The 24,144-nt window shown below is 43.8% G+C and overlaps 1 protein-coding gene across 1 annotated transcript in view; it reads right to left on the bottom strand.

Annotated features, from left to right (window-relative positions):
* Positions 1-24,144, bottom strand: part of LOC140133228 (maternal DNA replication licensing factor mcm6) — a 219,706-nt gene that overhangs the window by 129,016 nt on the left and 66,546 nt on the right. The window contains exons 6-8 of the mRNA XM_072153114.1: positions 21,200-21,345; positions 20,981-21,131; positions 20,347-20,488 (exon numbers count right to left, since the gene is read on the bottom strand). Of these exons, the coding sequence (XP_072009215.1) occupies positions 20,347-20,488; positions 20,981-21,131; positions 21,200-21,345 (439 nt within the window). The remainder of the gene's footprint in view (positions 1-20,346; positions 20,489-20,980; positions 21,132-21,199; positions 21,346-24,144) is intronic.

Below are 24,144 nucleotides of genomic sequence, written 5' to 3'. Positions count from 1 at the left end.
CACTCAGTGGCACCAAGCCCGTTCACCTCCGGCCGTGCACACCACTGCTCCTTCCCCTGTGTCAGCTGATAGTCAGCCCCCTGCCCAGGACCCTGGCACAAAAACCCCATCGTCGCCTCCACGATCCTCCACAGCATCCACCAGCGTTCAGCTCTCCATACCCCAGACGCTAGAGCGGAAAAGGAAATATAGTGCAACCCACCCGCACGCCCAAGCCCTTAATGTCCACATCTCCAGATTGCTTAGCCTGGAGATGCTGCCCTATAGGCTAGTAGAGACCGAGGCCTTTCGCAACCTCATGGCGGTGGCCGCCCCTCGGTATTCGGTCCCCAGCCGCCACTACTTTTCCCGATGTGCCGTCCCAGCCCTGCACCAACACGTGTCAGACAACATCATCCGTGCCCTGACCAACGCCGTTTCTGACAAGGTCCACCTGACCACGGACACGTGGACGAGTGCTGCCGGGCAGGGCCACTATATATCACTGACGGCACATTGGGTTAACTTGGTGGAGGCTGGGACCGAGTCTGACCCTGCGGCTGGTCATATACTGCCGACGCCGAGGATTGCGGGGCCTACCTCGGTCCAGGTCTTTCAGGCCTACTATGCCTCCTCCTCCTCCCACCCCTCCTCCACCTCCGAACTACCATCCATGGGCATGGCGCCATCAGTCGCTAGCTCTAGGCACAGCAGCAGTGCCGTCGCTAAGCGACAGCAGGCGGTGCTCAAACTGCTGAGCTTAGGCGATAAAAGGCACACCGCCCAAGAACTATTACAGGGCATCACGGCGCAGACTGATCTGTGGCTGGCACCGCTGAACCTGAAGCCAGGCATGGTTGTGTGTGACAACGGCCGTAACCTGGTGGCGGCTCTGCAACTCGGCAGACTGACACATGTGCCATGCCTGGCCCATGTGTTAAATCTGATAGTTCAGCGTTTCCTCAAGACATACCCCAATCTGTCTGATTTGCTCACGAAGGTGCGCCGCATCTGTGCGCATTTCAGGAAGTCCAGCACAGATGCTGCCACTCTCAGGGCAGCGCAGCGCCGCCTCCAACTGCCCGCTCACCGACTGTTGTGCGACGTGCCCACGAGGTGGAATTCAACATTAACCATGTTATCCAGAGTTTACCAGCAGCGCAGAGCGATTGTAGACTGCCAGATGTCAACTTCCACCAGAACTGGTAGTCAGGTCAAGTCTACAAGGCTTCCTCAAGTCTACAATGAGGAGTGGACGTGGATGTCTGATATCTGTCAGGTGCTGAGTAACTTTGAGGAGTCAACACAGATGGTCAGTGGCAATGCCGCCATCATCAGCCTCACCATCCCGCTGCTTGGCCTGTTGAAAAACTCTCTGGTCAGCATGAAGTCGGAAGCTTTGCGCTCGTCACAAGAGACGGGGGAAGAAGATTCCCTTGTTGATAGCCAAAGCACCCTTAGGTCTGTTTCTCAGCGCATATCGGAGGAGGTGTAGGAGGTTGAGGAGGAAGAGGAGGAGAATCTTGGAGAGACAAGAGGGGACCATTGTTCAGTCCTTCACTGTTCAGCGTGTATGGGCAGAAGAAGAGGAGTTGGAGGAGGAGGAGGAAATGGACAGTCAGGCCAGAGAGGGGAGTGAATTCTTGCGCGTTGGTACTCTGGCGCATATGGCAGATTTCATGCTAGGCTGCCTATCCCGTGACCCTCGCATTCAAAGAATTTATTCCAGCACCGATTACTGGGTGTTCACTCTCCTGGACCCACGGTACAAGCAAAATCTTTCCACTCTCATCCCTGGAGAGGAAAGGAGTGTGAGAATGCATGAATACCAGCAGGCCCTGGTGCACAAGCTGAAACACTATTTCCCTTCTGACAGCGCTAGCGGCAGAGTGCGTATTTCTGCGGGACAAGTAGCGAGGGAGAGAAGGCGAGCAGGCAGCTTGTCCAGCACTGGCAAGGGTACGCTTTACAAGGCTTTTGCCAGCTTTATGTCACCCCAGCAAGACACTGTGACCTGTCCCCAGCCTCGGCAGAGTAGGGCTGATCTTTACAGAAAGATGGTGAGGGAGTACGTAGCTGACCATACCATCGTCCTAAATGATCACACAGCTCCCTACAACTACTGGGTTTCAAAGCTGGACATGTGGCACGAACTGGCGCTGTACGCCTTGGAGGTTCTTGCCTGCCCTGCCGCTAGCGTGTTGTCCGAGCGGGTTTTCAGTGCAGCTGGTGGCATCATCACCGATAAGTGTACACGCCTGTCGACTGACAGCGCTGACAGGCTGACGCTTATTAAGATGAATAAAGCCTGGATTTCTCATCATTTCCAATCTCCACCAGGTGAACGAAGCTCAACCTGAATAATTTATGCACTCCTCCTCCTCATTTTCCTCCTTCTCCTCCTCTTTGTACACTAAAGCAGAGGAAACTGGCTATTTTTTTGACTAGCTATAGTACTTTATGCATTTAATTTTTCTGGAGGGCCACCTACCCGGTCCTCTGTTTTAAACAATTTTTGGGACTGCCACATACAGGCACTATCCAAATTAAATTGTCTCCATAGCAGCCTCCACACGTTGTCTCCATTGCTACCTCCAAAAGTCGTCCATTTAGCTGCCTCCATACATCGTCCCCTTATCAAACGAGGTGTGTCAGGCAGAAATTTGGGTTGTTTTCATGGATTCCACATCAAAGTTGTTAACTTTGTCGCCACCCTGCTGTGTTATCCACAAAATATACTGGCAAACTTTTACCATTTACCGATATTATTTCAGCGCTTCTTGCGCATCTGTTTACATTCCCCTCACCCGCCATATCCCAAACTTATAAGAACGCTACTACACTTGATCTTATACAAAAGGTTCTTAGAAGTGCTGTTTGGGGAGTAGCCTAGAGACAGGGGCTTGGATTGGCGAAAGCTCGCCTGGAAGCGGAGCGCCAGCTCCATCCCAAGATCCAACTAACATAGTTTTAACTGCAGCACCTTTAATCTACTACTAGTTCACTGCCTCCATAATAATAATAATAATAATAATCTTTATTTATATAGCACCATCATATTCCGTAGCACTTTACAAATCATAGGAAACAAATACAAATGTAATGTAACAGAGCACAACATTTGTATGGAACAACAGGAGTGAGGTCCCTGCTCGCCAGAGCTTACGGTTTATGAAGATGATGGGGTAACACGAGGTAAAAGAATATTTAATGGTCAAGCCATTCTTCTTAGGGAATAGAACAAAATATAATAAATGGAATTGCTGTCGCTTGAACCACTCAGCCGTCATCTTATATACCAGGTCCAGGGTGAATGGGACTGCAGAGAAGTCTGGTGCCTGTTGGTTGCTGGATAACAGATGGGAGGGCGACACAGGACGGGTTAGTAGAAGAGTTAAAACTTCATGCAGTTAATGAGTGTTATAGGCTTGCCTAAAGAAATGGGTTTTAAGAGCACGTTTGAAACTTTGGAGGTTAGGTATTAGTCTGATAGTCCGGGGCAGAGCATTCCATAGAATTGGTGCAGCTCTAGAGAAGTCTTGGAGACGCGAGTGGGAGGTCCGCACTAGGGTAGAGGTTAATCTAAGATCACTGGCGGATCTAAGAGCACGGGTTGGGCGATAGACTGAGATGAGAGGAGAGGTAGGGGGGTGCAGCATTATACAGAGCTTTATGGATGAGGGTTATTATTTTAAACTGTATTCGAAAGGAAACTGGCAGCCAGTGCAGCGACTGGCACGAACTGTAGGCATACATGGTCCCCTTATCAAACGAGCTGTGTCAGGCAGAATTTTGGGTTGTTTTCATGGCTTCCACAACAAACTTGTTAACTTTGTCGCCACCCTGCTGTGTAATCCACAAAATATACTGGCAAACTTTTATCATTTACCGATATTATTTCATCGCTTCTTGCGCATCTGTTTACATTCCCCTCACCCGCCAGATCCTAAACTTCTAAGAACCTTTTGTATAAGATCAAGTGTAGTAGCGTTCTTATAAGTGCTGTTTGGGGAGTAGCCTAGAGACAGGGGCTTGGATTGGCGAAAGCTCGCCTGGCAGCGGAGCGCCAGCTCCATGCCAAGATCCAACTAACATAGTTTTAACTGCAGCACCTTTAATCTACTACTAGTTCACTGCCTCCATACATGGTCCCCTTATCAAACGAGCTGTGTCAGGCAGAATTTTGGATTGTTTTCATGGCTTCCATGTTAACTTTGTCGCCACCCTGCTGTGTAATCCACAAAATATACTGGCAAACTTTTATCATGTACAGATATTATTTGAGCGCTTCTTGCTCACCTCCTTTGGTTCCTCTCTGCCACCCATTGGTTTGAAGCCTGAGTCCATTTAGGGTATGTCGCCATGCCACTCTCTAGCCTGCCGCTGCCTCTGCATGCCGTCCCCTATAGTGTCAGGGTCAATTATTGCATGTTTTAGATGCTAACTAGCCTCATTCGGTCACTCTGTCATGGCCATGCTGTTGCCCATAATTTTGGCATAATGGTGCGTTTAAGCAGCCTCAGAGGCATCCATGCATGCTGCCCCTGCTGTTTCCTGTCCATTTCCGTGGTGTTTCCATCCTTTTCTGAGGTTTCCAGGTGTTTGGCCAAGCTTCCCTGTGCAGAGCCTTGGTCCCCTTGAAAAATGCTCGAGTCTCCCATTGACTTCAATGGGGCTCGTTATTCGAGACGAGCACTCGAACATCGGGAAAAGTTTGTCTCGAATAACGAGTACCCGAGCATTTTAGTGCTCGCTCATCTCTAGCCATGACATATTTGAGTCTCTGAGATACCAGAATAGAAACCACCAAGTAACCCCACTTTAGAAACTATACCCCTCAAAAAAGAAATCAATGGGTGATACTTCTTGCACAAGTGCTGAGGAAGAAGGGGGAGGGCGAGTTGAACAGCCTGTAAAGCCAGATTAGAGGGCCTAGGGGAGCTTAAATAGCATCATTTTAGGTTTTATAAACAAGGAAGCCTCGGATAACAAATAAGAATATTACTACAGCAACTGTGCCTGGATCAATGAGTAATTGTCTTATGCCTCTCACAATTCCCTCTCCGTGCTGAAAGAGGTGAGGTCAGGGAGGAGGCGTGAACAATTAGCAGCCCGGAGCACCAGATTTCTTGTCCCCGTGCTACAGCCTGCTAATTATAAGACTTTTTACCAGGTGATCTTGGTGTGTCAATATTAAAGACAACCACCACCAGGATCAGGATTCAGAGAAGTGTAGGCAAATATTTTTAGTTTGTATTTTGTGAAACTTACTGGTAGGTTTTACTTTAAGCAAAAGTAGCCTCAATGAAATTTCCTGAATCTGTTGAAATGGTGCTTTGGTAAGACTTTGGGAGGACTAGGTACAGATCCCAAGGAGAAAATACAGTGGATAAAGGGCCAAATCAGAGGCTTTCAAAAAACCTTTTAATGCAACCATCCTCTGTGAGTCTTAAAAAAAATCCTCTGATTTTCTCCAAAACAGGTTAGAGATATTCGGACATCTATAGGAAATCCCCGCTCTTTAAAGAACTCCCAGATAGGTCGTCCAGACACCTTTACTTTTTAGGAAATTTCTTTCAGCATCAATGCTGTCAATTGCCACAGAGTAATGTCTGGATAACAAATTGGACCCTGAAGAAAGATCTTTATTTGGAGAAAGAACCGAAAAGTACCCTGCTGACAATTGCAGGAGGAGGGAAAACCAAGCTATTTTCTTTCAAAAGGGGCTTATAAAGATTACCTTGAACCTTGAGTCCAATTTTCTCAATTACCTTTGAGATGAGAGCAAAAGGAGGAAATGCATACACGATGCCCTGATGTCATGATTAGGAGTGTGCATCTATTCCATGACGCGGTGAGGTCGCAGAGGTCGCATGAGGTCATAGTGTATGTGCCGCAGGTAAGAGTTTTTTTCCAAAAGTGCCCTGCTGTGGACATTTCTGTAATGGGTGGGGTTAATCGCAGTGGACATTTCTGTAACGGGGCCCCTCAGCTGTGGGCATTCGATTAATGAGGTGTGGATGCTGCTGGACATTTTATCAGAGTAGCGACTGCATTTCCTACTCTAGGGCTTATACACCAGTCAATAACTTTTCCCAATTTTTTTGTGGTAAAATTGGGAGCTTCTACTTGTATGCAAGTATTTACAGTATGAGGGGGAGTTCAGCTGCAGAGCGCAGAGAGGCTGGGCCAACCAGGTATCCACATCTCCAACTATGTCTGGCAGATGTGATCTGGACAGTAGTCTGGGTGGATGGTTTCAGCAGTTAGAGAATGTGATTGGCTTTCCTAAATGGATGTGTTATAAGAGCACATTTGGAGCATATTGCAGAAAATACCCACCACTACCTCAGATCACGGGTGTTAACCCTTTGAATAACATGGGCGAAGCCAGTGGCATTTAAAAGGTGGCGCATTGGTACTGCAATCTTTGTTGTAATTGTTGTGTGTCGCTCCACGCAATGTTATCAGGGAACATCCATTTGTTGCCATGACAGCATTTTGCACATTATAATATATGATTTTGAAAATTCTCATATAATGCCATACTGTAGTATGGCAGTATATGGTAGGATCAGAATACCTAGGGATAAAGTACCCTAGCGTGTGAAAAATAAAAATAAATCTAAAACCTACCATAGCATAAATAGGTATCACCACATCCCAAAATGTCTGGTCTATCAAAACACAATAACAGTTCTCTGCGTTTAAACCCTTAACAGAAAATAACAACCAAATGTCAGAAATGTCACTTTTGCACAACCTTGCTACACATAAAAAAAAAAAATAAATAAATACATAAAGTGATCAAAAAGGTTGTACATTCCTCAAAATGGAAGCAATGAAAAAGTCAGCTCATCATGCAAAGAACAACACCTTACAAAACTCTGTACACAGAAGTATGGAAAAGTTATTTGCGCCAGCAGAAGATGGCAAAACGAAAAAAACCAAGGCCACAAGAAGATTTCTAGGCATTTGGAATTTTTTTCCCCCCCGCTTTCCAGTACAAGGCATACAATAATAAATATCACAACTGCAATGTGCAATCTGATGCGCAGAAATAAGCCCTCATACAACTCTGTACAAGAAAAAATTAAAGTTAAATTTTTGAATGTAGGGAGCGAAAAATGAACCAAAAAAAGGATGCTCCCCTAAGGGGTTAAGAAACCCTCAAAAAGGTTTTCCAGATATGCAGGTAGATTTTTGATGTAACCTTTTTTCTGTTCTGCAGTAGTGTGGAGATGACAGATTCGGATAGCCCTTTACCAGGGCCTGATTAAGGTTGGTGGGGGCCCCTGGGCGCAAAGTCTAGTGGAGGCCCCCACTGAAAGGGCATACATACACATCCTCATGCTCACCATCTACTATCCCCAATAACTACATCTACATACAGCCGCCAACCTGTCAATAATACGTCTATATACAACAGCCTCACCCCCAGTAATACCTCTACATACAGCTGACTCACCCCAAGTAACAAATCTGCATACAGCCGCCTCACGCCCAGTAATAGATCTGCATACTGCAACCAAACCCCCAGTAATACATCTACATACACCTCACTACCCACCAAACAAGCAGCCCCATGTAACATACACCTCAGCCCTCACCAGTCACGCAGCCCCATGACATATACAGATCTTGATCCAGCTCCGCTCCCCCGACACTAAGCAATCATTATATTAGTAGTAAATAGAAAAGAAATGTTCAGCGGCTCACCTGCATCCCAGCTCGTGCTCTGGAGTTGGTCTGGACTCAATATAAGAAGAAAAGCGTTTCACTCCGGCACTGAGAAACTTTTTCCATTTCCAATCACTTTTTTTTTTTTCGACATTTTGTCAGAAGTTAAAAAGGTATAAAATTCACAGCATCACCTTACTAACCAGTAGGGTATTTGCCTATGCGTTTCAGGTGTTGAAACCACCCTTAGTCATTATATTACCCTGTCCTGTCAGGCCCTCACCTCCATACACATGAATAACACTGCTCCTGTGAGGTTTCTTTTCTCTACCTGTAGTCACACATGGCATCTTCTTTACCTCTGGCTTCTCCTGCGAGGCTCCGTCCCCTCACTTGACATCACGGAATCACCCTACCCCCTCAGAACGATGTGCTGCGGCACAGCCCCACTATCCCCGATCCCCAACAGTGCACCAGGTGCTTTAAGCATACAAATGTCTGACTGTATAGTGTTAGACATTGCCATCTGCTGGGGGCCCCTCTGGGAGCTCCTGCCCTTTATTACTCAAGAGGTTTCTTTCAGCATCCACGCCAATCAGTTGTAGCCGATTGAGGTTTGGGTGGAAAATCAGCCCTGAAGACAGAAAGTCATGAACCAAAAGAAGAGTCCAAAATCCCCTTCTGACATTTGCAAGAGGAGGAAAAAAACAGGTTCACATCTTCCAAAAATTAGGTACAAAAGTAACGAAAGTAATCCAAAAAATTTGATACTCAAGCGAAGGTCAAGATCACCAAATTTTTTGGATTACTTTTATTACTCTTGGGCACGATTTTTGCTTCCAGGAAAAATAAAGGTCCAGCATCGGACATGGACATGGCTCAGAAAATTGGGTTTGGAGCACTTCCTTTAGGTGAACTGCTGATGTGGACAGTGAGGGGGTACTTATCCGGGCTTCTGGACCACACCATTGGCGTTGGAGCCCTGAAATACCTGCAAATGCTAGCTTACTGCTAGTACTCATGGTTATTTGTGGAGGGGTGTGAAGGGGGGGCCTGGCTGGTAGGAAGTGCGCCGTCACAGGGCATTACTGTCCCCGCACCCTCACTGTAGCCGGCAAATTTTTACATGTGAAAATCCGTCGGCTGGATTTCTACTCCAGACAGGGTCTTACAGCCGGGACCAATGCAGTTGCCCCTGCGGTAACCCCCAACCCCATACTGAACAAGGGACGCTGGGATCCAGGCAAGGTTGCCGTGACAGACTGCTCCTTCCACAACGGGACTGCAGAAGCTTGATTCCCAGGAACAGGAAATTGTGGAACAAGGAGGAGGGACCCCTATAAATCGATTCCAAATTGTTTGGGGAGGTGGTGAATCCCTCCTGTCAAATGCAGTTATGGAGGTGCTAGGAAAATTTGTTTTTCTTCAGGATATAAGGTCATTTGCTTGCAAGTGTCCTATAAGGAACCATTTTTTACCAGCCAACATAGTGAGGAAACGGTTCTCATTTGAATGTCTGTCAGTAGAAGAAAATCTCACTTCAGCCTTTCTGCAGCCCCAAGGCTATTTACCAAAGTGATGGCAGAAAGGTAGTGCTCTGAACTGAAAATGCTGGAGAAATCCCCTCATGTGGCCCACAAATCTCAGGAAACTTTGTGAGCTCTTGTGAATTTAAATATGGTAATAGCAATATCTTAGATGCACGGTTACCATGAAGGAGTCTTTGTTCAGAAGCCAAGTTGGAGACCTTATGGATGCAACGTGCATCTACACTGTCTGTGCAAAGTGGTATTTATTTTCAAAAAGGCCTGAACACGGCCTCACTGAAAACTATTTGTCAAATCACATTTTTTCTGATATCTAAAACAGATCTTTATTTAATCTTATTAAAAACTGACAAACCGTTAATAACGCTGCAAAGATTTCCTATAAATTAAATATCTACAACCTCTGACTAGATGTGGATTATTCAATATTTGTAGGTGCTTGTTTATTGCATGTGGCATACGTTGGTATGTAGTGAGATGTTTTACAATATAGTCCTACTTCGTATCCATGTGAGGGTAATTTTCCTGTGACAATGACTATTCTATAAAATAGGGTGTCACTAAAGGCAGAGTAATGGGTGAATTACTCTATTAAGACACCAGATGTCAGTATTGTTCCGAATTCTGAGTTAAAAATATCTATCTGATCCAATACATTAACTCCTTTCGGATAACATGAACATGCCCTGGTGTTACAATGCACTCTCCATATTTGGATTTATCCTAGTCTAAATCTTAGGCGAATGTTCAACATGTACTGGAAAGGATATTTGTTAGTGATAATTTATGTTTAATCCACATTTATTGAAAGTAAAAACATATACAAGAACAAAATAGATTCCAGATTCCGTTATAGTACGTCCCCGCGGCTAGATGCCAAGCGCACGGGGATGTGCTATAACGTCCTGCTTCTGGCGCCGGCTCATGAACGGAGCCGGCACCAGAAGCAGCGGCTGGTTCAAGTTCAAGTAAGTATGAGTAAAAACATGTAAAAACACTGAACACTACACATTATAAAATTAAATACATAAAAATATAAGCCACTAAAAATGTCACTTTCCCATAAAAGTCTAAAAAAACACACACAAAAAACCCAGCATATTTGATATTGACGCATCCCTAAAAATCTCTATAGTGAAACAGAATCATTACTGGACCCGCACGGTAAACACCGGAGGAAAAAAAACGCAAAAAACATTCCGAAAAAGGATAATTATTAATTAATATCCTATAAAAATGCTCTAAAAAGGGGTTTAAAAAATGTTATGTACCACTAAAAAGAACAATCCTTATGCATATGAAAGACCGTGGTGCTAAAATTAACAACATTTTAGCCAAATTACTTTTTATTCAGTAAAAATGGGAAAAAATAAATCTATATAAATGAGGTATTTTTGTAATAGTGGGGACCCATAGAATAAAAATGATATACTATTTTTATGGTATGGTTAACAAGCAAAAACAAAAATTTTTCGTAAAATTGATGATTTTCATTTCCTCCACCAACAAAGAGTTAATAAAAATCACACCAATTAGCTATAGATGCCCCAAAATTACATACCAGAAAAGTGCAGGGGTCAATTTATGTTCTTCCATGGGAGCCCAGACCATGTTTGCTGGATCTGGGGAGCGCTCAGCCAACAGCTCCTCTATTCTACATATATTTCGGAGCTCAAGTATCCACTCCGTCGGTGGTCGGTGGGGGCTCTTTCAAGGAATCACGGACCTTGCTGCTGCAAGGAAGTGGCGAATGAGGCCTTTTTAGATGGAGATGGTGTCCGGCAACACTGGGAGGAGAGCGACCTGTGGGCTGAACTGTACAGTCTTACCAAAAACCCTGCTGTAAGTGTCAAACACCATTTGCCAGAAGACCCGAATCACCGAGCAGCTCCCCCAGATGTGCAAGATGGATCCCACCTCCGCACTGCACCTCCAAAAAACCTCAGACTCCTGGATAGTGCGAGGGGACACCTGTACCATCGCATAAGAATCTTGCAATTTTTCTCTTGTGCACTGCAAAGTAGAGGTAGTTTGTGGGAGAATAGAAAGGGTCCCATTCTGCTTCAGCGAGGGTAGACAATAGCTGTCTCCCAGGCCGCCACGAACCCTGCAGTTTTAGGTCTGGCCAGAGTAGTACAGCTGATCTGGCTTGTCAGGAATTGGAACGTCAGGCGAGATGTCTCTGCATCGGGGAGAGACACTTTTAGGGACTTTGATTTGTCTAGGTTAACTTTAAAGTTACTACGGATGCCAAATTGGGGGAATAACACAAGGATGGAAGGGAAGGAGACCTGGGGCTGTGACACGTACAAGAGCAGGTCGTCTGCATAGATGGCAGCCTTGTATTGTTTAGACCCTCACCTGGAGGCTGTGTACACTGGGGTTTCCATGCAGGGCTACAGCTAGGTGTGCCATCACAATAATGTAGAGGCAACCCTGACTGGTTCCATTTTTAAATCTGAATGGTGTGCCGGACATCCTATTAGTTCTGCCTTGGGCCATAGGGTCTGAGTAGAGAGCTTTAATCATTCCACGGAATCGGGGCTCAAGTCCCAATTGGTTCAAGGCTGCCCAGAGGAGCCCCCAGTATACACAGTCAAAGGCCTTTTCTGCGTCCACTGAAAGCAGGCAGAGTGGCTGTGTTGTGGTCTTGGTCTCAGAGATGAATAGCATAGTCTTGTTAGTGTTGTCCATCCACAGAGAAATTGGGCGATAATTGGCACACACCGTGTGATCTTTCCATTGTTTTGGGATAACTGATATGGAGGCCTTAAGGGACTGGCATGTGAAGAGAGCCCATTAAAAACCCTGGTGAGAAAGCGGACTAGTTCCTGCTGGAGAGTTATGAAAAAAGTGGTGTAAACCTGTCCGCTCCAGGGAATTTGCCTGCCGGAGTTATTATTATCACCTCGGAGCTCTTGTTCAGCAAGGTTCTCCTCAAGGGACCCTCTATTCTACCCACCCAAACAATGTAGAGCGGTTTCTGCTATATATGCATTAATTTTTGCCTGTAGTTGCTCTGGGGGTTATGTCTGTGTATTGGCCCTGAATGTTAGAGTTCCTGATAACAAGAGCAGAAAATGTCAGATTTTAATCGTGAACCACCTGTATTTTCGGGATGTAGGTGGCAGTCGACCTTTGGTGGAAGAGCCTCTCTAGGGACCCTCCACATTTGTCGGAGTTTTAAAAAAAGAACCGCTTGTTCCTGTCCCGATATCTGAGGCATTTCTGATCTAATATATTCCTCAATTCCTCTCTGGTGTTGAGATCATTCAGAACCGCTTGTGACCCTCCCGCTTTGTGGGCCGTCTCTAAGGTCTGTATTTTATTGAGCATGTCCTGGACTTTGAAGCAGGAAAAGGCTGCCAGACTTCGCCCATGTTTAATGAATTCTCCCCGAATCGCGCCCTTCAATATTTCCCACCGTATTAGGAGTGGTGCCCCTGTGAGTCCTTTAATAAATGGTCATTCATGTGCAAGGCCCAGGGAGTAGCAAATGGAATGGATTCAGAGATACCGAGATCAGGGCATGGTCGGACCATAATGCCGGCAGTGGGCTGCCAGACCAGGGCATGATGGCTCAGCCAGTTAGTGATAATTTAAATTACCACCCTATTACACCTCTAGTTATGATAGCTTAGGTGCCAATGCATGCGCCTCATAACGAGAGGTTAATAGTGACCATTTCAAATACCACCACAACAAAAATCCTTTCCAGCACATGTTGAACATTCGCCTAAGGGTTCATTCACACGCGGTATGTCTGCCGTGTGCTGGAGGTGGTGATCCCTCCTCCCTCCTTAGGAAACAGCAGGAAGGGAAGAAAGGAAGAAAGTGCATGCTCTATGTTTTTGTGGTGTGCGGCGCAGATCGGTGCCACACACCATACCGATGTCGGGCCGCCATTGCCATCTTTGAGGACGTATATGTGCCTGCAAATTTGCGGCCGCATGTACATCCCCATGAACGGGTGTGTGAATGAGCCTTAAGACTTAAACTAGGATCAAGCCATATATGGAGAGTATTTTAACACCAGGGCGTGTTAATACTAACACAATGTGTTATTAGAAAGGAGTTACAATGTATTGGATCAGATCGATATATTTAACTCTCAGAATTCGGAACGATACTGACATCTGGTGTCTTAATAGAGTAATTCACCCATTACTCTGCCTTTAGTGACACCCTATTTTATAGAATAGTCATTGTCACAGGAAAATTACCCTCACATGGATACGAAGTAGGACTATATTGTAAAACATCTCACTACATACCAACGTATGCCACATGCAATAAACAAGCACCTACAAATATTGAATAATCCACATCTAGTCAGAGAGGTTGTAGATATTTAATTTATAGGAAATCTTTGCAGTGTTATTAACGGTTTGTCAGTTTTTAATAAGATTAAATAAAGATCTGTTTTAGATATCAGAAATTTTTTTATTTTACAAAAGGGTTTCAGTGAGGCCTTGTTCAGGCCTTTTTTGTAAAACAAATAATTTGTTGAGTATGGACCCAGTCAAAAATAGATCCACATCTGTTTAAAGAGATTACTAATAACAGTGATCACATGTTTCCATTAGTCCACCGTTATACAGTAGGTGATCTGTATAAAAGAACTGCAGGTACACAAAATTTTCTCCCTTCTAACAGGTGCTCCTTAAATTTAAAAGTAAACAAAACACAACTATTATCCCCAATTATCTTTCTGAGCAGTTTTGCGCAAGCCTTAGTCTGGTGTGGGGTTTGAAGTAGTTAAATTTCGGGCCGATGTCCAGACACCGAAAACACAAAAGCTTATACAGCCCTTAGGGAATTCAAGGTTAATACAATTGACTAAATTGGCTATATATAGTATACATTGCTTTAATTTTTATCTTTTGGTCACTCTTCTGGTATACGGTTTAAAGGTTTGGTTTTACTTTTCTATGAATGCAATACCTCTGGTAAGATTATATATGCAAAACAATTACACTGGCTATGGAACAAACATTTACGTGGGAGGCGGTTTAGTCTTGTCCGCCTAGGGCACCAAAATGCCTTGTCCCAGTGCGGAATATGTAACGTCCAATAAATATGTGCAATATGTATATGCATAAAAGATATGAATTCATAAAAAATACATATATGTTAATATAGCTATACATGTAGGACAATCAATGTCATAAGAAAAAGACTATACTGAACCACATTTGTAAATTTGAAATGGGCATACAGCTTGATCACCACAAGGTGGCAGTATAATACAAATATAAAGTGCTTGAATGGAATGTGGAATTTTTATTCTTCGTGCATAAGGTAAAGATAGAACAGAGCGGTTTGTAACATTGTGAAAGAAAGAAATGCGCACTATTGGTCTATGCCCAAGTTCAGACTGGTTTCCGAACTGCAGCAGAAGTTTAACAGAGGTTAGGTTTATAAGTGTCAAATATCAAAGCATTACCCCTATACACCTTTTCACCATCTAGTAGAGAAAATATATAAGGAGCAAGATGGATTACATAATAAAATGTAACTTTTACTGATTCATATAAAATATCCTGAATAGGAAAAGTTAGATTTATTAAAATCAATCATCCGCTGAATTCTAATATTAACATTTTGTAGGAGAGCAAGGGGACTATGGAAGGGATGAAGTAACTGCAAGTCAAGACGGATCAAAGTAACTGATAAGAACAGATCTCCAGTCCTTACTGTGAGGGTGAAGACCCTGGAAGAAGCTGGCTGGAGGACAAAAAGATGAGCTGGTAAGAATAAAGGCTGGGCTTTAATTACTTTAGGCAGCAAGTGTAATGTTTTTTTTCCACAAAAAGGTGGCCAGAGGAGAGCTGTGTGATGTGCCTAGCCTTTTCGCTGGCTGTGGGGAGCTGAAGTCCTAGGTACCCGAGTAGCTAGCCGAGCGCACAGCCTTGCCCTCAATGGTGGTCACGGTGCTTGGAACCAGGATATGGAGGCCTCATTCATAGCCTGGCAGGTGGAATGTACAAGAAAATGGAGGGAGAGACTGATGGTTTAGATTTCTCCCTGGGGCAACCCCGATGTAGGTATGGAATCCCTGGTGTTGGCGAATGGGGCACCCTTGGTGGTAAACAGCCTTGCATGGGGATCAGTCAGGCAACATTGGTAAAGTTGGCAACAGCCACAACAGTAAATTCATCTGGATATAGATGGCTGCGTGGCCTTTGTTCTACAGGAAAGCTCTCAGCCTTGTAGCTTCAGGCTGGAGGGAATAGTTGGATGCTACAGCAGCAGGGTAAGACAGACTAACAAGGGTGGAGGTCTGCTTAGGAGGCCAAGTTTGTCAGGGCAGAATGCCACAGACACCTGTGCTCTTTGGAACATCCTGAGCAGTAAACCCTTAGAGAGAACCTTCCACCCCAAAGGTTTATATATCCTTTGGGAGTCTCCAGCTCATGTGGATCATCTAACCAGTACCTCTGTACAATTTAACAATAAAATATGCAATTGGTCATCATAAATACACATTCCTTCTCTTGCAGATATTGGGCACCTGTATATAGTGCCAGTAGATGGCGGCATTGCCATCGGAAGGACATTAACGCCTTAAAGGGAACCTACCACCACGAAACTACCTATAAAAGGTAGATCGGGTGGTAGGTGGATCAATAGGACATGAGGATAGCCGTTTTGAGGGCTAATCCTCACGTCCCCGCAATGTTTTGAAAACTTTTATTGCCCCAATATTCAGATTTTCTTATGTGGCTACTGCGCAGAACAGCAGGCCCGCGCTGTCACTGCTCCGGAGTCGGAGCTGCAAAGGCGCGGGCCTGCTGTTCTGCGCATGCGCAGACAGCTGATGCGTCGGACGAGGGCGCACAGCTCCTCGTAGCTGCGCGCCGTAGATTTTTGGTAGGAGGAGAAAAGAGGCTACCGGGGCATGGAGTAGCCACCCCGTGTAACCTCAGATGCGGCTACTCCACGCCCCAGTAGCCGCATAAGAAAATTTTAATATTGGGGCAATAAAAGTTTTCAAAACATTGCGGGGACGTGAGGATTAGGCCTTAAAAGGGCTATCCTCACGTCCTATTGATCCACCTACCACCCGATCTACCTTTATAGGTAGATTTGTGGTGGTAGGTGCCCTTTAAGGACACAGCCATTTTGTAGCTTAAGGCTCAGTCCTATTTTTTGTATTCTGACTAGCGTTGCTTTATATGGTTATAACTGTTGAATACTGTTACTTATCTTGGGTGATAAGTTTTGCGTTTATTTACAAAAAAATTGCCATTTTCGAAATTCGATATCATCGCGTTTTCAGGCAGATAGATTTACCACCTAAGAAATGAAATTTTACATATTTAGCATTAAAACCTCCTATATAATCAACCCATTTTCAAATCTGCACCCCTCAAACTATCAGAAACAGCTTTTAGGAAGATTGTTAACCCCTTCAGATCTTCATAGTAATTACATCAAAATGGAGGGGAAAATTTAGAATGGTCAAATTTTGTCGGTTATACGTTCATTTAGCCCTAAAATTTACACATTTCCAAAAGATAAAAAGAAAACCCACCATACAATTTGTTAAAAATTTCTCCCGATTTCAGAGACCCCTCACATGTGGCCTTTACTTTTTTTATGGGCGCACAGCGAGGCACAGAAAGGAAGGCGGGACCTGCAGCTGTCAGGTTTTTAGTTCCTCATTGGCCCCTTTTGTAGGCTATAAAATTTCCGCTATTGGGGCCATATGATGGCATTTTTTTTTTTTGCGGGACGAGAAGCTTTTTCCATTTTTACGATTTTGGGGTTGGTATCCAGTATTGTTGAAAATTTAGGAACTTTTTTTGAGGTCACGAGAAGAAAAGCATCAATTCGTTTTTTCGTTCTCACCGTATAGCCTAATAATCATTGTATCTTTATTCTATGGGTCGATATGATTACGAGGATACCAGACCTGAATATTTTCTTAATGTGGGGAAAGATCTTTCATTTTTGCATTGCTGTCTTCCAAGTGGCATAACATTTTTACTATTTTGGCTACAGAGCTGGTTGATGGCTTGTTTTTTTGCAGTACATATGTTTTGTTGATCACTTTTTATTGTATTTTTTGTGGGATTCAATAGATAAAAATCATCATTTTTGGCGGGTTTTTAAAGTTTTTTTTTATGGCGTTCATCGTACAGGTTCAATAGTTATTTAATTTTATTCTACGGGTGAGACTTTAAAATCATAAATGAGAGCCTCTTTATTGCAGATTCAGATTTACGCAGGAAAAATTACAAGACCTAGGTGAAATCAATCTACAAAAATGCTGAAAAAGAGCATATCAATAAATACACATTAGGGCCAAAATCTAAAAATTTAAGTTTGCAAGCTATCCATTGTTACCAAATCCGAAAACTCAATTTAGATTGTTCGATATTTGTAAACTATGTAACCAAGAAAAGGCCCCAGCTTCTGAGGGGAGGAGACTTAAAAGGACATCTACCACCAGGATCAAGGATTGTAAACCAATCACACCGACATGCTGGTGTGTGGCCCCTGTGGCAGTATCCCCTCTTCCCATCTTCATTTTCCCTGGTTTTAACAAAAAAAAGGCCTTTAAAATTTACGTATATGAGCCTGAGGGGCTCTGAGGCTCATAGGTGTTAATGATCCCGAGGAGCACCAGGATCCATTGGAATAAAAAAAAAAAATTCTTCAAAACGAGGGCATAGGAAGCTAAAAGGAGCAGATCGTGCCAGAGGGTGCACACACCAGTATGTCAGGAGGCTTACTTTGCAATCCTTGATCCTGGGGGTTGATGTCCTTTAACCCCTTCCCGGGTCCCGGTGCATGGAGAGGGCTCGCGGCCCGAGCCCTCTCCATAGCCGGTAAGTCTTTGCTGCATATTGCAGCAAAGGCTTACCGGTAACACCCGCGATCGGTGCTAGCACCAATTGCGGGTGCTTTCACGGCGATTGCCGCCGGCAATGCTGCCGGAGGCTTCAAAAAGATGGCGCCGCATCTCGCCATCTTGCCGTGGATCGCCGCTCCCCGATGATGTCACGGGGAGCGGTGATCCGTTGCCATGACAGCATCGGGTCTCACGAAGGCCCGATGCCGTCTCGTTTTAACCCATTCATTACAATGTGCTATCAGCACATTGTAATGAATGAGGAGTAAAATCCCCATATACTGCCATATTGCAGTATGTCAGTATATGGTAGGATCGATCAGACAACCTAGGGTTAAAGTACCCTAGGGAGTCTGAAAAATAGTTAAAGTAAAAAAAAAAAAAAATTATATTAAAAAAACCTAAAAATTCAAATCACCCTTTCCCTAGAACTGATATTAATATTAATAAACAGTAAACAGTAATCATAAACACATTAGGTACCGCCGCGTCCGAAAATGTCCAATCAAAATATAATAACGGTTTTTCACTGCGTTTAACCCCGTAACTGAAAATAGCGTCCAAAGTCAAAAATGACATTTTTTTGCCTTTTTGGAAAATCTAAAAAAATTAATAAAAAGTGATCAAAAGGTCGTACAGTCCTAACAATGATAGCAATGAAAACGCCATCAAAAGTCGCAAAAAAATGACACCACCCACAGCTCTGTACACTAAAGTATGAAAAAGTTATTAGCGCCAGAAGATGGCAAAATAAAAAAAAAAAAAAAATTTGTACAGGAGGTTTTAATTTTTTTAAATGTATGAAAACATTATAAAACCTGTACAAATGTGGTATCCCTGTGATCGTAGCAACCCAAAGAATAAAATAGACCTGTCATTTGGGGCACACAGTGAAAGCTGTAAAATCCAAGCCCACAAGAAAATGTTGCAAATGTGTTTTTTCACCATTTTCACTGCATTTGGAATTTTTTTCCCGCTTCCCAGTACGCGCCATGGAATATTAAATACCGCCACTACGAAGTGCAATTTGTTATGCAGAAAATAAGCCATAACAGAGCTCTTTATGTGGAAAAATAAAAAAGTTATAGATTTTTGAAGGTGGGGAGTGAAAAATGGAAGTGAAAAAACTAAAAAAGGCCAAGTCGTTAAGGGGTTAAAGGAAACCTACCACTGCTTATGGTAGGTATTAGATGTAAATACCGGGCACCAGCTCAGCTAGTGCTTACCTTTGCTAGTGTTTGAAACGGCTTTATCGCGGTTTAAAAACATTTTGATTAACAGCCCCGAGGTAGCTTCGGCCGTGTGCGCGTGACGCCTCCGGCACTTCCTATGGAGGCGCGCAGCGCCCAAGCTACCTCGGGGCTGTTCATTAAAATGTGTTTAAACCGTGATATAGCGGTTTAAAACACTAGCAAAGGTAAGTTCCGGCACCAGCTCAGCCTGAGCTGGTGCCCGGTATTTACATCTAATATCTACCATCAGCTCTACTAATTAAGCTCTACTACGCCTACGTCATTGTTCCTAGGTTACGCTGGTTGTAGTTTGTACATAAGAATGTACTCCCCAGGTGGTGAAAATACAGGGTCAACTTTAGCATCATTGAATAGATTTTTAAGAATTTTTTGTCATATGGTTTCATTGATCCAATGTGTATCTCTCATAGCGCTACTTCACTGCTATGCAAAGAATAAAGGAGAACGTAGAAGTGGTAATGAACCACTTCTACCCTCTCCCTGGGTCTGTGTCCGACAGCCGGAGATCTAGTTCGCCTCCTGCAATAAGCACATAAGCAGGGGAAACAGCAGCAAAATTGGAATCTTTCAGAGGGTGATCAGGATAGAGTTAAAAAAAAAAAAAAATCTGTTAAACTGACAGTATATTGCCATTATACACATGAGCCATTCCAAAGACAGTGTGGCCGCTTCATTCCTTTTCTTTACCTGCAATGTTCACCATTGATTGGGGTACTTTAACCTCATAGCACCCACAAACAGATTTCTACATTCAGGGCAGATGCAGCAGGAACCAGGCTGTGTATTACAGATGGGCTCATACAACCATTTAGGCTGGAACACTCACAATAACAATTTGATCTGCAAGAACGAGCATGCATTGCCTTATGCCCACTGATCAGGTTGAGTGTTCCTGCATCCCCAAAAAGGTATCATGTTCTCCGCCATATATTTTATACATTTTATACATTGGGGAATGGAAGGACCCCAACATTTATTGTCAGCAGTTAACCTTACATTCACTTTAAAATAGAAAAGTCATACTTACTTCAGAAATTGGCTTTTAGATGTACTTGGGTCTCCAATAATGCACACATTGATATCGCCTCTTAGGGAAGTACCTTCCATTGTTGTTTTAGGCACACCCCCAAACAACATTAGAAGCACACCTCTCTTTATTTCATCATTACCTAGAAAATCAGAGCATGCATAATTAAAAGCAATGTAATTAACTAAATTAGACATGGTTGTGTAGGAAACTGAAGTCAATTGTACAAGAAAATTATAACAGTTAGAAGCCAACATGCGCAGTCTATAGCTATGAATTTCCAAGCAAAGGCAAAGTTAGTTAAAGTATGTTCACACATTGTAGAAATGATGGAAACTGTCAGGGACTGAGGGCAAGTCAGTTTCTATGTAGAATCTTCCAATATTTTCTAATCTCACTGATTACAAAGTTATTGTAATATGAAGCAGAATTTCACAAAGAAAACCTGCTGCATGTTCTAAAAGTGTCCATTTACAACTACAAAAAAAACAAAAAACAAACAACAACAACCACACGACTAGTGATTGCAGATCATAAAACACTCTTCCCTTATCCATGATCTGCTGCCAACTTTAAGCTAGGGTAGAAACCATTTGCCAAGTAAACACTAGCATTCAGAAAATAGAGCGCATACCATGTATTGTGGGAAACAGGCTTGTGCATAAGTTGTGGTATAAATTTTTGTCTTGGCTCATCTCAAATACTTTTTCCCACTCTTGAACAGTCATTTGATTCTTTATGCTTTCTGCAGTTTGGTCTTCTTCCCTCAAATCTTTTCCCCCAAACTGTAAAAAGACATTTAATGAGCATTATATGCAAACATAAATCACATTTTGTGTTATAAACCGCTTACCCGAGGATTGGTAGCCCCCACATGACATGCCAAAAAGGCCAGTCTGTAAGACAAGTCTCTGACTCCTAGAGCTTTAAGACCCTGTACTCCTTCAGCATTAAAACCTTCACCACCTGTGACTTTGGCTCCAGTCTCCATCCGTGCATCTTAAAAAAAAAAAAAAAATGTATATGTTAATACAATATATAAATTAATCTAAAAACAGGCCATTACAATAAAAAAAATAAAACAATAATTGTGACAAGACGCTGCAACTCCTAACGGAAACCTACTACCACGGTGGTTCTACCTATTGAGTTAGTCAAGGTGTTCAAATCTTATTTAAGGCCCAGAATATACAAATTTTCTAAAGAGCCCACAGAGGCATGGAGTAGCCGGAGCTGAGGCTACATGATGTGGCTACCAATAGCCTCTTGTGTTCTACCTACCAATCCAGGTTCAGCTGCGAGGAGCTGTGCACACTCGTTCGCAAAGCCAGGTTCTACACATGTGCAGAGCGCAGGTCAGAAGCTGCGCTGTCTTGGCACCAGGGTTACTGTGCATGTGTAGAACTCGCATTTGCAGACGAGCGAAGCTGGATTGGTAGGCGGAATGCAAGAGGCTACTGGGGTGTGGACTAGCTGTGCCGTATAGCCTCAGCTCCAGCTACTCTACATTAATTTGCATATAAGAGGCATTAAAAATAATAAAAAGATTTTGGCAGCTAAACGATTGGCCCTGAAAAGGGATATACTACTATAAATTAGAGGACTCTGCCACCGGATATACCTTAATAGGTAGAGCCGTGGTGGTAGGTTTCCTTTAAGCCTCATACACACCACTGTGTAAGCATGCAAGCCACAGACTATGGGTCTTGTGCCGTTGCTTGCGGTCTGGCTGACATGGGCCCTGTGAGCACTGCTTTGACCTGCTCTATAAATTTATGGAGTGGTCAGTCTGCACATTCACAGTGCAGTGAGGCATGATGCACACACTGCACCATGAACACATCAAATGGAAGACTATAGGGCCCATGAACTAGTTTCAATTTATGCAGCCAACTTTTACTCATGGGTTGTTTGCACAAGGACTTAGAGTGAAAGCAGGAAGAGGGAGCAGCTGCATAACCAGTAATTTGAAACAAGTTTCCCGGGAGTTGCAGGAATACCAGCTGCCCGTCACATAGGCTCATTATGGAATTTACATGATGCCAAGCTAAATACATGTCTACATATTTTATGCACAATTCCAAAACATGACCCTCAAGTACTAGGCTGGCTTCTTGCAGTTTTTAGCTTTACCATGCTTAAACATGAGTGTTTCAGGAAATGGTTGAGAATAGCAGCTTGCAGATGCAACACTTCAGTTATGGCTTCAGGTTATCAGAAACAAATGGAACACTCCCACCAGAGACTAACAGCATATGGTGCAGCTCGATGTTAGGAATGGTGTGATTGGCTTAGTTGCAGCCTAGCCATGGATTTCCAGAGGCAAGAGGCAGCATGATTAAGGTTCCCTCGGGACAGTCCCTGTGTCTGTGAAAGGTCCCGGCAGATAGTTAGGGGTGGGCTGATTTTAGCAGCCTAGCCAAGGACTAACACTGAAAACAAAGATGGTGCAAATACTAATGGTTCCTTTTATCAGCAGGTCATGCAAGCAGAACAGCATAAGTAGAACAGGCTGAACATTTCAGTTAGTTGGCATGCTGAGGTGTCCACACTTAGTTGCAGGTGTAGAATTTAAAAAGAGTACATCAGCCTTGAACCAAATAGTTTGCTTGGCTGGATCAATCTTCTGGAAGCCAAATTCTGGGATCAGAGTGGAAAGTCTGTATTTAGTAGATGAAGGCAAAGGATAACCACACCCAGAAACCCAGACCTCAATCTATATTTATAGACCTTTGGTCTCAGAATTCTGGAAAGTATGTAGAATAGAGATGAGCGAACATACTCGTTCGAGCATTCGTGTACTCGAAACTGCTCATTGCTTGGACGAGTATTTTGCCAGCTCGAGAAAATGGCATCTCCCACCGTTGTGATTTTAGGCGGTCAGAAACAGAGCCAATCAAAAGCCAGGAGACTCTGCACTCCACCCAGCATGGTACCCTTACACGTCGATAGCAGTGGTTGGCTGGCCTGATCAGGTGACCCTGAAATAGACCAGCCCCTGCTGCTCGGATCCTTCTTTGTCTGGATGCCACTAGGGAGAGAGCGGCTGCTGGTCAGGGAAAGCGTTAGGGTGTTCTATTAGAATAGTGTTAGGCAGGAGTGATTCTACAAGAACCCAACAGCCCTTCTTAGGGCTACAATAACGTTATATATTTACTTTTTTTTGGTTTGCTTGTGGCTGGGCTTGCTGCCACTAGTAGTGCAGCTAGTACCATATTGTGAGGAATTTGCTGGGAGACTTGCGACCGTTGTGTTTAGCTCTTAGTGACACACATATCCACCTCAAACACCGAAGTGGGACAATTTATTAGGGGTTTGATTTGAATTAGGCACAGTCTGCTGATTTATTTTTTTTTTACCTTTATTTCTTTTTATAACTCAAAGTCATCAGGCACAGCACAAAATCCAGTTGTGTGCTGTCAGTGTAGGTTAGAAACTAGCCATAGCAATAGGATAGCATTGTTTTGTTTAAAAAAAAAAAATTAAGTTTACACTTTAATTTTGAAAATGTTTAACCCGAGGGCTAGGGGTAGAGGACGAGGGCGTGGGCGTCCAACTACTGCAGGGGTCAGAGGCCGTGGTCCTGGGCGGGGTGAGACACCACCTGCTGATGATGGAGCAGGGGAACGCCGCAGAGCTACACTCCCTAGGTTCATCATGTCTCAAGTTACTGGGACTCGTGGTAGAGCACTGTTGAGGCCTGAACAGTGCGAAGAGGTGATATCGTGCATTGTGGTCAATGCTTCTAGCCATTTGTCCACCAGTCAGTCTTCCACGCAGTCCACCCATGTCACCGAA

The sequence above is a fragment of the Engystomops pustulosus genome, chromosome 5, assembly GCF_040894005.1.
Source record: "Engystomops pustulosus chromosome 5, aEngPut4.maternal, whole genome shotgun sequence".
NCBI classification, from domain to species: Eukaryota; Metazoa; Chordata; class Amphibia; order Anura; family Leptodactylidae; genus Engystomops; species Engystomops pustulosus.
Note: the sequence above shows the minus strand (reverse complement) of the source record. Positions and strands in the feature narration are given on the sequence as shown.